This window comes from Ammodytes marinus (genome assembly GCF_949987685.1).
Source record: "Ammodytes marinus genome assembly, chromosome: 22".
NCBI lineage: Eukaryota > Metazoa > Chordata > Actinopteri > Uranoscopiformes > Ammodytidae > Ammodytes > Ammodytes marinus.
This window is the reverse complement of record NC_137226.1, coordinates 17873235-17888886: the sequence shown is the minus strand read 5'-3', so window position 1 is coordinate 17888886 and position 15652 is coordinate 17873235. Positions and strand designations below refer to the sequence as shown.

The following is a 15652-nucleotide window of genomic DNA, read 5'->3' as shown; positions in this document are numbered from 1 at the left end:
GTAGGTCACCATGACAGATGTTTGCTGTCCTAACTTTCCCTCTAGCCCCGGTATCCATTTCACTGGTATAGAGCCAACCTGCCAGCTACACTCTGCTTTGTAACATGTGTAACTTTGTAACTTCCCCCACACAGTTGTCCCCCTTTTAGATTGATCATGCAGCTGCTGGTGTATTTGCCGCGTTTGTGCGTGACTGTTTTCAACTCTGTATCATTCCTGTGTTTGCGTTGCGTGTTTGTTGACATAGTATTTAGTTTTGGCTTTCTGCAGCACGTTCCTCCTCATGTTAATATGTTGGGCTTTTGAAGTGTGTAGTACACCGTACTAAAAGGGTCAGTTGTGTTGTGAGGCTAGAAGATAGATCAGACCACAATATTTCTGCATATGCAAATGTTATAGCTGCACACATGCATGTCTCTTGGTTTTGATAATGTGGCATTGTTTTCTTTTTGAATTACTCATTTAAATATAATTTCCTTAAATATATCATGTATCAAACCTTTAACACATGGGTTAGACAGTGAAATATTGATGGATTTTGAGCTGATAATGGTCCTAGATGAAAAAAATAAGCAATAATTGTATTCAAAGGTTTTTATTTGTCACATGCTCGTACAGGATATGTATGCACAGGATGTCATGCAGGATGTGCAGTGTAATGTTGTGACATACTCCCTATTTCCTGTGCTCAAAATAGTATAAAATAGAAAAGAATAAGATAAAAGAGATTATACAGCAGTTGGTTCTGAGCGAGTGATTTGATTGGACGAGAGACCTTCTGAGCGTTCTGAAGGAGTGCTGATATGAGCGAACAACATCACTCGGACTGTTCACCAAACTGTAGACCAACTGTCAAAATCACTCCGCGGCTCACTGATGAGCCGGAGCTTCACTTGTGTGTTATCTGTGTGTGACTCAGGTTGACTGTGGCGAGTCTCTCCCCTGTGAGAGGGCATCGCTGCCACACACAGACACACAGACAGAGACAGTGTGCGGTAGTCGCTCACACTCACGTTACTGAAGACAGCAATAGTGTGTGGAGATAAACTCAGGCTGCTGAATAATACGAGCGCAGCATAGCTTTAGCCTAGCCTTCCCACCTCATTGTATAACGTTACTTCCCCCGGGCCGAAATACACTCATAAACTCTGGGAAATGAAGCGTGGGGGTTTGGATTGGGCAGCGGACCTTATTACCAACTAGATTAAGATCCGCCGTTCCGTTTCTTTGGTGATTTTTACGGGACATCGGGCCGCCGTGGTTAATGTTACCAGAGTAAACACTGCAGGACGAGCTCACTCCGAGTCCCGTCAAGTTGTTGACACGAACTATTTGTGTTGGCGGAAGCAAATACATTCTTAAATGATTAAAGATAACATTTTAAAGTTAACTTGTGAATTTCAGTTGTAAAACTGCTGTATAAAAGCAATAGCACACTCGAGGTCGCAATGTTGTCGCTCTATATCAGCACTGCTGTGTTTCTCTTCGGCACTCGGCCTGCGGCCTCGTACCTACGACCGAATCACAGCAGTGCTGATATAGAGCGACAACATGCTCCCTCTCATGTGCTATTATACAAGATATGTTTGAAAATAACTATATACACTCAAATATAAAGAATTAAGCAAGTATTTACCTGTGCACAAGTTGTGAAATGAAGAATATTAAAAATAGATCAATTAAAACTAGATGAACAGGGAGATGCTTAAATTATGTTTTGCAATATGGCCAAGTGCGGGGGGAGGGGTGGGGGATGCGGCCTTTGTGAGAGCGCAGATATTGGCCTGACCTGAGGGTAACACTACCCCTGCGTTCTAAATCACATACATCATAAATCATTTCTTTTTCCTACACTACATACTAAAGCACAGAAGAGTTTTAGGGCCACGGGAGAGAAAAAATAAGGACGTTTTTTTTATTATGTCGAGAAATGTCAAGAATAAAGACGAATACTCCAAATTGCAATTGGAGTTAATGGGGCATCTAGGTATTTTCAGCATACTACAATTGACATGCATGTATTGGGCCATCCTATATCTTTTTCTGGCATACTTAATACTTAATAGTAGGGAAGTATGGGGAATGGAAGGCAGGGAGAGTGTTTCTAGGGGGGATGGGGATCCTTGACACTCCGTCTGGCTCTGCTGGTACAGCTCCTAGTGTAGAAGTCCTGCAGAGGGGGGAATGGGATGTGGCAGGGTTTCAAAGTTGTCTCTTGCTTTTGCTCTGCTTTAATATTGCTGTTTTAGTGTATAGAACCAACCTAGATTTATTTATCCATTGAGATAGAATTCTACATTTGCTTTGCCGTTCCACCCACTTAAAAGGATAGTTAAATTTTTTTAAAGTGTGGTTGAATGAGGTACTTGTGCATTGTTAGTCTGTTACCTTATGGAGATGGTGATCAGTGCAGTCACTATAATGAGTTTGGGGGAGATGTCCCTGTAGCATAGCATATTTTAATCATTATCAATTCATTCGTATCAATACCAGTATTTTTCTATATGATATAACAGATGTTTGTTTATCAATTCAACATTTTTTTTCTTCCGGAAATCAGTTGTTAAACCAGATAAAACAAATGATGTGCCAACTTTTGTACGTGAAAAGGTTTGTGAACCCTGAGCTGCATTGGTTAAATCGAGCAGGTAAACACAATCAGGTGGGTCAAATTGAGTGATGAAATGGACCAATATAATGAGAGCTCTATTAGGGAAGAAATTGGGCGGCACTAGATAAAACCAGGTCAGTTTATGTTGGTGGAATTGTTCTAACAATGTTGTAAGGATTGTTCTAATTCCAATATTAGTACGTTTTCTCTAAAATAATGCACAAAGAGTCAGGAGTCAGATTTCAAAAGCATTTGCAGAGACTTTAGTTAAAATTTGCAAGAGTGAGACAGTTCAAAGGGAACTGTCTCACTAACTGTCTCATATTTCCTCACACGTCCCTTTGCCCAACTAAACACATGTTGTTCTACTTGTCTCAATGTTCTTTTCTTCCTCATTCACCTATTTCACTTCCTCTCCAAACGACTGAAGCTGACAGCCGGTCACATGTAGCACCCATCAGTGTGTGAGGGGAGCGGTGTGCTTGAAAGCACCGAAGACTTATTGTTATTAGAATTCTTGTATCTCATGTATTGAAACCAAGTGTCTTAATAAAATAATCTGAATCAGGCAGGACTTCAAAGCAGGTCGTTTTTACTTACAACAGCAGAACAAGGGAATCGACAATGCAGCACAAGTCTTACATGGTTGAGCACACATGACTCAGATGCATGTCGAGACAAAGAATTCAACAGAAATGAAGAGGCTTTATGTCTCAAATAATGTGTATGCGCCTCCATTTGGTTTGTGTGTCCAAGGTTATTGCTGACGTGGAGAATAACCGAATGTGGGAGTCTCCTTACTCCCTTTTCCTCAGTGCTCCTCGCCTTGTGAGAATGAGCAAGTTGCATATTTGTGAGGTCAAACCTTGACACTCAAAGAAACAGTTACTGAGAACAAGTTTACAGCAAAAAGCATGATTGTTACAGCATTAAAATATTATACAATCATAAGAGAAATCAAATTCTGTTAACACTTATTATTCCATAATAATGTATGATACAAGTCCACTTATTTTAGACAAAGTTTGTTTTTATTGCTTTTCATTTGTACAGCGTTGTTATGCTGCATATCACTAGCAGTTTTGGAATAATTTCATTGAAATTAAAACAAATTGATTCATGAGGAACTGAGCAACAGAAGTAACCTTTTTTCATAAATTGGTTAATGCAGAAGATACTTATTTTTTTTTTTAATACACGTGTAACAGCGCTCTATATTTATAGCAATCCCTCATGTAGTGTGCTCGGTTCAAAACACAGGTCACATTAAATAATCCTGTATCCAATCAGGAGAGAGAAGACTACAAAGGGGGCGGGTCTATTTTGCACGTGGAACGCACAGAGAGCTGAATGTTTTACCTGGCAACAATGGCAGAGCATGTAAAAATCATTCCCAATGTTTGTTTTTATGGTTTTAATTATGTTTTTTCTTCCCGTCTGTGATTTGCTCACAGTATCTGTTTGACTGGGCAGTCCTCGGGCTGATCCAGGAACAGTGTCTGGAACATGTGGTTGTAGAAGGAGGGATGGTAGAGGCAGGCCCGCGCGCAATCTGGACAGAAGTTCAACTCAAGGATCTGAGGCTCCATCACCCGCTCACCTGACAAACCAAGATGACATGTCAGTCAAGGGGAAAGAAGGTCAAAGTCAAAGTAAAAAAACAACAACCTTATTATCAATTCTTATACATGCAAGAAATACATAAGAATCAAAATGGCTTTTTTAAATTTATCTCAGACCCGCAGTGCAATAGGAACAATAAAATAAATATAGAGTAGAACAGTGGTTTGGGCGCGTATTTGTGGCAGGGGGGGCGTGGATGAATATGTGAAAAAACTTAAAAAAAAAAAAAAAAAAATGTTTGTAAATGTAATTTATCTTACAAAAAAGGAATACAATGTTTTGGTCTAGATAGTTAATAGCCTAATAATTAAATCAGATCATCTGGGAGATAATCCGAGGTTAACTGATCAAGTCACATTCACGTCCATGCACAGTGTGTATTGAGTTTATTTGAAAACATTTGGAAATGGGGCTGCCCTCAGTTTCCCATGCACTGTGTATAGTCTATAGCCTATTTCAGCCTTGTCTGTGGAAATAAAGATAGCTGGACAAGAGTTCTTCTGCTTCGTTCCTCTCACTGCATTTAAATGCATTCACTATATTACAGAGAAATATATCTCGTTAAAGAAAAAGAGCTCCAAGCCCAACCCAGGGGACCCTGCATAATATTTTATTTTAGATAAATATTTTTATGGAAAATCCATGTGTCTTTCATCAATAGCTTCTAATTCATCCGACCCAGTGTCTCCAAAATATTTGTTCACACAAAATTCCTCAGATTTAGCCTCTATTTTCCTAAGTGCACCAGATTCATGCATTTCACTTCAAAAAGGTAAAAAAAAAATCTCCCGGGGGGGCATACCCCTGGATCCCCCTAGGAGGGTCAGGATCTCTGCCGGCTACTAATTTCACCCAGCAGGACATTGGAGGCACTAGCGAAAAAACACTGGGTGGGTGAATGACTTTTAACAATAGTCAATAATTTGGGCAAGTCTTTCTGCCTATCTCTCTCACTCCGCTGCACACTCAGTCACTACTATCCATGCTTAAAGGAAGCAGGATTAAACCACTGGATAAAGATGTTCAAATGTATTTTCAAAAAAGCTAAACAAAAACATACTTTGATAAAGATGTTAAAATGTTTAAAGAAATGTGTTTAAAAACGCACAAAGATGTTTAAAATGTGTAAAATAATGATGAAGATCTTTCAAAACAGACAGGGATTTTAAAAATGTTCTCTGGGGGGGGGGGGGCTCACTCTCTCACACTTTGAAAACCCCTGGAGTAGAATAAGATAAACAATATAAACAGTACATTCTAAATACCAAATAGTGCAAGGGTACAAAATAAAACGGTATATATAAAATAGAATAGAAAGTAAAATGTAAGTAAATTAAATGAAATTAAATTGAAATGTGCAATGTGATGAACAATATTTACAAAATGTGCAATATGCAGTCAACTGGATGTACATTTTAAGGCATCAGATGTTCCAGCTCATGAAGATCAAACGGGTTAAAGTGTTTGTTGCATCTGAAACAACCTCACAATTGATGTTGTGATGATGTGTTTTTAAATGTTTTACAATCAACGATCCAACTAGCATGAAAACATAGTTCTGATATGAAGTATAACTGATGTATTGAGACTGACAGATTGGTCGGGGCTCAAACATTCAAGGAAAAGCATCACAGGCTTGATGCGGTTATTGCAAGCGAAGGATTTGAAACAAAATATCAAGTCTTATTCACTTTAATTTATTTTAAGTCTATCTGTTCAAATACTTTTGCTCATCTAAAAATGTGGTGTTCCTTTACAAAACATGCTATCTTCTCAGTTGTGAATCAGACCCAGATGTAAATACCTGGAAATGAAAGCTGAAATGTTGATCTATTGTCTCATATTCATATTTTGGTGTCAAACCCAAATGTTTCCAGTCTACAGCAAACATAAAGGAAATGGCCTCACTGTTCCAATACTTTTGGAGGGCACTGTATAAGATACATGAAAATAAAAAACGTAGGAGTCTCGAAAAGCTCAACTTGTGTTCAAGGCCAATGCAAAAAAAAGTGAGTCTTCAGCAACGTTTTAAACTGGTCAATAGACTGGGCAGTTCTCAGACTCAGGGGAAGACTGTTCCAGAGATTTGGAGCAGCCACAGCAAAAGCTCTGTCACCCTTTGTCCTTATAACTAGGGACATCCAGCAGAGACACCTGCTGAGCTGACCGCATTGTGACAACTGGAGCATGAATACAGAGCAACTGTTAATCTCACCAACTACTGTATAAATTGAATACAGTGTGCATGCTTACTTCTGGGGGAAGCTAACTACAAGACTTCTAGCATAAGCCTGACTATGTTGACATAATAAATGGCCGTGTCTCTGCTTGATTGGGCTCTGTTTGCTATGTCAAGCCACACTGTTTAGTCTAAATGGTGTGATGTTCTAGTTTTGTTTGTAGACTTCAACCTAGTTTAGTGAAAGGAACCCTGGGTGTGATACTAGACGAGCAGATTTCCCTCACTGCCAACCTCACTGCTATAATAAGACTTTCATCTTGCTCCTCCACACCCTGCTCTGGCTATCAGGGGCTGCATGAACATGCTTCAGGACACTGGGAGCTGCCTACCATGGTAATGGCTCAGGTCCAGCCTACAATCAGCACATGTTCAAACCAAACACCCAGCACCCTCCACTACGTCTGCAGCTACTGGCTTGCTTACAACTCTGCCCTACAAGGGTGGCTAGGGTTGGGCATGGTATGGTCAAACTCTTCTATCATGGTAATAGGTCATTTGTCTGGCTGCGGTCAGTCAGACAGTCAGTGCAATATAAAAATCACAGCATTGCACACATATTATCAAAATATTCTTTGCAACAGCAGTATTGGATTGGCACATCCAGATACTGTTCAAACAAAATTCCTTGCACCACAACGCGTGGGACGAGCTCATGACATCCTGACAGAAAAGAACTTGTGCCTGTGTATTTGTAATGATGTCTCAATATGTTGTTGGGAAAATGAAATACAAGTGAAAGTCGTTGTGAATAGATTTGACCTGGATTGGGGTTGACCTGCTACTGGGTATGTGTTCAATGGTAGAGGGTTGAAGTGTTGTTAAATAAGGCTGGAACAGTTAGGATGTTATGACAGAGATAAGGGAATGCTAGGCTCAGACAGTGTGGAGCAAGGTTAAACAATGCTCTAACAGAACACATTTACCCCACTGTGTTGTCTACAGTTGTAATGTGTCATTGTGTTATGTGCTATAAAGTGAAATCTGACTGATTCTCTTCAGTCATTCTGCTGCAGGCCCTATCTGTGACATGTTGATGTGCTGACTCTTAAAAGTTCTACTGAGAATTGGAACATTGTGAAATCTGGTGTTTGATTACCGACTCATCTCCACTAGACAAACTTATTGTTAACGGAACTTTGTTTCCTTATATATTATAATACTAAACATTCTGTTCACCTCACGATGAACTCTGATGGACAACCACTGTGAAATCTTGTTTTTACTCTTAGCCTTGAGGAGTAAATCTGCCTCCTGAGGAATTTTGGCACACACATATGTAAGGGGGGGGGGGGGGGGGGACTTTAGCGAAAACAGATAGGTTCAAGGACAAGTATGTTTTGTCCTGGGAACATCTCTCTATCAGTCAAATTAAAACTCATCCCTCTCATTTCCCAGAAACTCAATGACCAGGGTCATGCACCAGGTCAAACAAATACGTGCCAGTATGGGTATAAAAGTTGTAACATCCTTTTCTGACTTCAGTCACTTCTCTGCTATACTATGTGTGTGTACATGGTAACTGACTCACTTTCAAGTTTCAACTAAAGTCTCTGCGGATGATGAAATCTGAATCCTGACTCTGTGCGTTATTTTAAAGAAAGCATACTTATATTGAAATTAGAAAAGTTACAGTAACACTAATATTTCAGTTTCCACGCCAGCCCATACTGATAATATAAGAATACATAAAATAATGTCTCACATTAAGCAGTTCAGCGTATATATTTAATTAGATGTACTTTCATGATTCTTGCAATTATTGGGTTTTTTCAACATGGTTGAATACACTTATAAGAGTACTTTGGATTTTTGTCAATTTATTGAACAAGTTAGAATAACAGAATCACAAAGTAAAACTTAAAAGCTATAAACAAAACAATAACAAATGGGATCCGCAGCAACATAAAATCCACAAACAAGTAAATAATAAAATATTGGGTAGGAAGAAGTTAAAAAAATGTCTGGTCCTACCCACTCTTATTTTGAATACATTGTTCATAGAAAAAAAAACAGTTTAGTAAAATCATTCAGTAAAGTCTAGGCTTAATGAATGTTATGCTAATGCAACGTGACATCTGAACACTGCCCCTTAACTGTGGTATAAAGAGCACATTACACAGCCTCTGGTGAGCTAAGGCTTAAGCAGCACCCTATTCATTGTCTGCCTCCAGTCAATCCCCTGCTGTGAAATTCAGCCAGCCCGGAGAATTCCTGACTCCTTGTCTTTTTACCCCTTCTGACCAATCATAACGCTGCCTTTATTGTCTCTAGCCTTTTGTGTGATGTTGTACCTTTTCATAAAATGTAACCAATCATATTGCTGCAATTCCTATGTCCAGTAAGTACATGCTGTTTCTGTTATTCCACATGGCTTCTTATAGGCCTTTCACACCGCCGCAAAATCGGCGCTAGTTCTGGGCTAGTTCGGAGTTAGAGCCAGTGTTTTGGTTTCACACCGCCAGAAAGCCTGCTCCGGGCCGTAAAAACCGGTTCAACTCATACCCCAGGATTGAGCAGGGTTTGAAGTGAACTGCTTGCGCCAGCGGCCGGGGGAGGGATTATCCTGACCAACCAGACCAACTAAAACCTCATGCCCGCCATGTTTAAAAACACCGCTACTACGAGACGTAAACATAACATAATTACCGAACGTAGCGATCAAATTGACCGGCGAGAATACGCTGTATGGGTCCTGTTTGGTTAAGAAAGCAAAGCGAGAGCTAACACGTGTAAAAATAAGACGCATTCGCCGCTGTTGTTGTGCTTAAAGCTAGCGGTAGCTTTAGCGTTAGCCACAAGAGCAGCGGCGTCGGGCGACGTACACACACGTTTACAGTGACGTCATGACGTTGCTCTCTTGCCGGCTCCATGGCTGTCTCCGTTCGATGTGAAACCAACCGGTTCATAACTGGGATAAGGCTGTAACCAGTTTTGAACTGACCCCAACACCAGCCTGGAACTGACTCTTGGTTCATTTTGGTGTGAAAGGCCTATTACTGTCAGACTTTGTGCGTGTATTCCGGAGCGATCCTCCGGCGAGACTATTGTTTGAATAAAATCTCTGCTGGTTTTAATACAGCTTATTGTCTGATTTTTCTCCACACAATAATTTTTCTAGATGTTTCTTTTATTCTATTAATGATTTAGATAGCGAAAGAATGCTCACCATTTTGTCCCGTGCTCCAGTTCAGCATGAGGTCCACTGCATAGATGGCCCTGGACGAAGGGTAGGGACAGATGCCGTACGGAGCGGGCCGAGAAGAGGCTGCCTCAAACAGCTCTTTGAAGGCAGAGAACACCTTGGCCTGGGAGGAGGAGGGAAAGTACAGGTTAAAGACCTACTTCACCGGTGGAAATATGAAGGTGTATTGAACTCTGAGATCCTATGTAGTATAAATGTGCAAACATTTTAGAAATCGGTTCATCCTAGCTTGAGAAAAAGGCAGGAAGAGTGTTTTAATCTCACTGTCTAACCCTAAATGTTTCCCATGCATGACATCACACATGGTTAAATGTAGGGTTAGGATTAACAGCACAACTGGGCCAAGGGAAGACTGAGGGAAGAAAAAAAACCTCATTCATTATATTATAATTAGGGCTGTCAAATTAACGCGTTAATTTTGATTAATTAATCACAGAAAAATTAACGCGATTAAAAAAATTAACGCAGATTAATCGCACTTCTATAGTGCCCTTTGACCCGGTGCAAAAGAGGTGAGACGATAGCGGAGCTGCACCTGTAGTTTGCGGACACGGCCACCACGGGATTAAAGAGTGAAGAAAGAAGCATAGAGAGGGCTCTATGGACGTTTTATGGGAAGCTCCGGGGAAATAAGCAAGAAGGTAGGAATACGTCTTATGTTATTCTCCGCAGTGTCTGTGCATTGATTTAGTGGGTGCCTAATTAACAATGTAGGTTCAAAACAACTCTCAATCTTCCTCTGTGTCTCAATTTTGTTTGCTAGCTGCGATCGTCTACAGCAAACGGACACCCAGGCGGCAGTGGCGAAGTTTCATTTAACTTTTATTTATCCTCGAGAGACCAATTGAGGGGTGACCCTCATTTTCAATGACGTCGAGTTAGAAGTGGGTAGGGAGTTCGCCTCTGGTGTGCAGGGTCGGAGGTTCGATCCCCCGTCTCCCTGCCACATGTCGAAGTGTCCCTGGGCAAGACACTTAACCCCGAATTGCTCCCGATAGTTAGCTTAGTTAGCTTAGTACCCTAGTGCTAAGCCTACCCTGCGTGGTAGCTGCTGCTATCGGTGTATGAATGTGTGTGTGACTGGGTGAATGTGTACAAAAACAATGTAAAGCGCTTTGAGTCTGTGATAAACGGAGATATAGCGCTATACAAGTCCATTTACCATTTACCATACCCGCCCCCTCTCACTCTTCCTAGCATATGCCTGTCTTTTTTCCTCCTTTGTGTGTGTGTGTGTGTGTGTGTGTGTGTGTGTGTGTGTGTGTGTGTGTCAATATTTTTGGCTATGATGAGTAGGACGATGTTGAATGAGTCGGCATAGGCTATGCACACCTGTGTGGCAGTGCAGCGCTGTCTGTTGTGGGAGATAGACAGTCGTCATTTAGCCTGCTTGTTTTTTTTCCGGCGCTAGTAGTTGAGAGGTTGAGAGAGAGAGAGAGAGAGAGAGAGAGAGAGAGAGAGAGAGAGAGAGAGAGAGGCATACAAGTGTCATATAAGTATGCGATTCATTTAGATTAATTAATCACAGAGCCTGTAATTAATTAGATTAATTTTTTTAATCGCTTGACAGCCCTAATTATAATAATGATAGAAAGCCGGTTCCGTACGGGTGAAGTATTCCTTTAAGAGAACAATGGAACAATGACCCTCTGCAGTCCAGCGCATGCAGCACAGCAGCATGTGGGCTTTCGTAATAAAAAAAGTGCAGACTTACTTCCACCTCCTTCCAGGGATACAGTGGGTACTGATCCTCAAACATGGGGATAAACTCATCGTAGTGCACCTACCGACAGAGAGACAGTCATTCAGCACATTAATAGACTTTGACAATATGCACTTTCAGACATTTTGATATTTAATCATTTATTTATGAGCTTGCATTCTGATGCCAATGTATGTATTCAACACTTACTTTAACCCCTTTGTTTTTTTTTATTCATTTTGGGCTATCTTTGCCTTGATTTGATAAGTTTTTATTTTATTTTTATTTAATTATTTCAGGACAATGCACATTGATAAACATAGTCATTCCAACATGTAAATGTGCCAAATTGTAGCCCAGGGGCTAATTTCCATCTGTTGTCCATAGGCAGGTGGATGTTACAGTAAAAGCAATACAAACGATATACAATAAATACATAACATGAAAAGGTTCTATAAAAAGCAAAGACAAACATAAGTATTGGTTAAAAAGGAAATACAATTCAATAGAAAGTGGGCCGATACAGTGCAGTGTTATATGTGGTTACATGTTTGGTTATCAGTAAGCCATGTCTTTATTTTGCGCTTAAAAGAGGCCAGTGTGGGACATGCCCTTATAGTTGGAGGTAGTGTGTTCCATAATGCAGTACCGGTAACGGAAAGGGTGTTATGGCTAAAAGCAGTTTTCCTGAAAGGAATCTCACAGTCCCTGTTTGCAACAGCTCTGGTGATCCGAGTCTGTTTGTACCTAATAAACTCTAGCAGTGGTGGTGGCGCCAGGCCATGTAGTACTTTGTAAATTAAGCATACACAGGAGAGTGTTAAAAGAGGGAGTACACACAATGAGAGAAAGAAGATCACAAGTAAGACAGCCAGAGTGGCACTGGGCACATTGTGGTTGGGCTATAGGCATGATGCTGGATAATATGAATGTATTAAAAATGAAAAGGGGCGGAGTGGACAGGGTTGTGGGTGTTGGGAGCTACTGCTCCAGAGTTGTCCTTAATGCTTTGTTAGGGGGGTTGGGGAGGGGTGGGGCTTGAGGGGGTGATGGCCAAGTCCCTCTTGCTCTCCGCTGTGCAGCCTGAATGCCACACACTGCAGCCCTGGCAGAGAATGCTCTCCATTGTACTCCTATAAAAGTTTGTGAGCAGCTGTGTGGATTAGGGCTGCAACTAACGATTATTTTGATAATCGATTAATCTGTCGATTATTTTCTCGATGAATCGATTAGTGTTTTGGTCCGTAAAATGTCAGAAAATGATGAAAAATGTTAATACATTTTCCAAAGCCCATGTTGTCGTCCTCAAATGTATTGTTATGTCCAAAACACACAGATATTTCAGTTTACTGTCATAATAGGATTAAAGAAACCAGAAAATATTCACATTTGAGAAGCTGAAATCAGAGAATTTGGACAATTTTTATTACAAACTTACTCTAAACGATTAATCGATTATCAAAATAGTTGCCGATTATTTTAGTAATCGATTAATAATCGATTCTTCGATTAATCGTTGCAGTTCTAGTGTGGATAAACCAGCCTGTTTGAGCTTCCTTAGGAAGATGAGCCTCTTCTGGGCCCTCTTCACAAGATTGGATATGTTGGTAGCCCATGTTAGGTCCTCGTGATGTATGTCCCCAGGAATTTCACAGGGTCCACACTCTCCACTTCTTCCCCATTTATGGTAAGTGGGGCTGCATGGTCCTCTTGGATCTCCTAAAGTCCACACTGATTTCATGTGTTTTGGTGGTGTTTAGGACCAGGTTGTTGTCCACACACCACTCATGGCACTCATTGTTGTCACAAAGGAGCCCCACCACAGTGGTGTCATCAGCAAACTTGATTATGGTGCTGGATGGATGGGGACGCAGTCATGGGTGAAGAGGGTGTAGAGGGCTGGGCTGAGTACACACCCCTTCAGTTGTGTGTGTGTGTGTGTGTGTGTGTGTGTGAGTGTGTGTGTGTGTTCTTTAAAAAAATATGAAATTCAAATAAAGTATTTAAAAAATATGCGGTATATGTAACTCTTTGGGAGACATTACATTTCCTGATTAACCAAGTCAACTAATGAAAAGGATAGTGACCTCACCTTGTTTTTGTGACTGCAGACCCCACGCACAAATAGATATTAGCAGTGGGATAAACAAACGGGCAAAGAAATCTTGTAAACATGTACCTGCTTAAGCTCCACCCCCTCTGCATAGTTCATGACAGTGAAGTGCTTCTGGTAATCATCCAAATGGTCCAAGGAGAAGGGTCTGGACAAGGGGAAACAGAGAGCAGGTAAAGGCAGGAGAAAAAGTTCCATTTCATAGTCATCCATCCAGTCAAGTCAAGTTAAACTTTATTGTCAATTCTGATACATTCAAGACATACATAAGAATCCAAATGCTGTTTATCTCTGACCCACGGTGCAATAGGAAAAATAAAATAAAATAAAATAAAATAAAATAAAATAAAATAAAATAAAATAAAATAAAATAAAATAAAATAAAATAAAATAAAATAAAATAAAATAAAATAAAATAAAATAAAATAAAATAAAATAAAATAAAATAAAATAAAATAAAATAAAATAAAATAGAATAAGATAAAAAAGAGAAAAAAAATATCTGGTTCTAATACTGGCTCTGTAAACAAAGGGTATGTAAACAGAGGGGGCCCATGGTATCTAGCAAACATGCCAGTTTACAGAGCCTAGACTGTGTATATACATTAGATTTCTTTTCAACACTCACACAGTACGGACAGGTAGCGGATTACGAGGAGATTCATTCACTAATTTTGACAAAGAGTCCTACAGAATCCCTGAGTTAGCCTTTCATGTTGTCTATGGTCTAGATATAATGAGCATTACATCCTCACAGAAGCCCTGTTGTCCTTCTTCAAGCCCCAAATCCAGGACCAGAACTTTGAATTCACATTGTGATGAACCCCATCCAAACCAGACTCACTACTCATTCATCAGAGCAAATGGGCAACCACTTTCTAACAAAATATCCATGATAATCAAAAAAACTTTCATTGATATCTAGGATACCTGTGAAAGTTTTTTTTTTTTTTTTTTTTTTTTTTTTTTTTCAATATTTTATTTTTCAATTTTTCAATTTTACAACAGTAACAAGACAAACAAAACAGAACATGTCACCACATACTGTATAGCAACATTTTGCGGCTGCCAGTTTAAAAAAAAAATTAAAAAATAAATATCATTAGACTCTCAGACCTACATACATAGACACAACACACTTATTCACACAGTTAGAAATCTCTATAGGGATGGAGTAATCTGGCACAGAGACAAAAAAGGGCCCCAAATTCTCAAAAAGAGTTTGTTCTTCAGATTATTCTTATTAAGGCGCAATCTCTCCATCTGTATAACGGACATCATATCCTTAAGCCATTGTTTAAAGCATGGTGGGCGGGTGGACTTCCAAACCAGCAGAATGAGCTTCTTAGCAACCAGCATTGCTAGTTGCAGAGCAGCTTGTAGATCATGTGACAACCCAAAAGTTCCTGTAGAGCAACCAAAAATAGCAAGCACATGATCCGGCAGAATGTCTCTGGAATAGGCTTTTGAAAGCCACTTGAAAATCTCAGTCCAGAAATTGTGAAGTGCAGGGCAGAACCAGAAAAGATGTGCCAGTGACCCTTCAGCTGAAAGGCATTTGTCACATGTAGGAGACACTGATGGGAATATGCGGTTCAGTTTGGTTTTTGAATAATGCAGTCTGTGCATCACTTTGTACTGAATTAGCCTGTACCGCGAGTTAATAGAACAATAATGAATCCGAGACATAGCTTCCTCCCAGAACTCTATTGTTATATCTGAATTCAGATCCTTAGCCCATGCTTCCCTTATATGTTCTGAGGACACCACAGTCGAAAAACAATTCACAAATTTTGATACCAGCTGCTCAGAATCTGGCGGGAGCAAAATATTCTCAATAAAAGGGTGAATGATGGGTGAAGACTCAAAGTGTGGAACATTTTCTTTAAGATAATGCCTAGCCTGAAGGTAACGGAAGAAATGAGAGTTTGGCAGTTTAAATTTGGTGCTTAATTGCTTAAATGACGCAAACCTGCCATCAATGTACAGGTCTGAAAATGTATTAATACCGCTGTCTTTCCAGACCGTGAACACAGCATCTGACTGTCCAGGCTTGAAAAGATGGTTTTGGCAAATGGGAGCATAAACAGAAACACTGAGGGGCCGGCAAGCAGTTTTAATCTGATTTAATATTCGTATGGAATTCTTTAGTGTGAAGT

At 40.1% G+C, this 15652-nt stretch overlaps 1 protein-coding gene across 1 annotated transcript in view; it reads right to left on the bottom strand.

Moving 5' to 3' along the window:
- Positions 1–3205: 3205 nt before the first annotated feature.
- Positions 3206–15652, bottom strand: part of ttll12 (tubulin tyrosine ligase-like family, member 12) — a 36271-nt gene continuing 23824 nt past the window's right edge. The window contains exons 11-14 of the mRNA XM_080051428.1: positions 13560–13641; positions 11393–11461; positions 9643–9781; positions 3206–4211 (exon numbers count right to left, since the gene is read on the bottom strand). Coding sequence (XP_079907554.1) covers positions 4060–4211; positions 9643–9781; positions 11393–11461; positions 13560–13641 — 442 coding nt within the window. The 3' untranslated portion in view covers positions 3206–4059. The remainder of the gene's footprint in view (positions 4212–9642; positions 9782–11392; positions 11462–13559; positions 13642–15652) is intronic.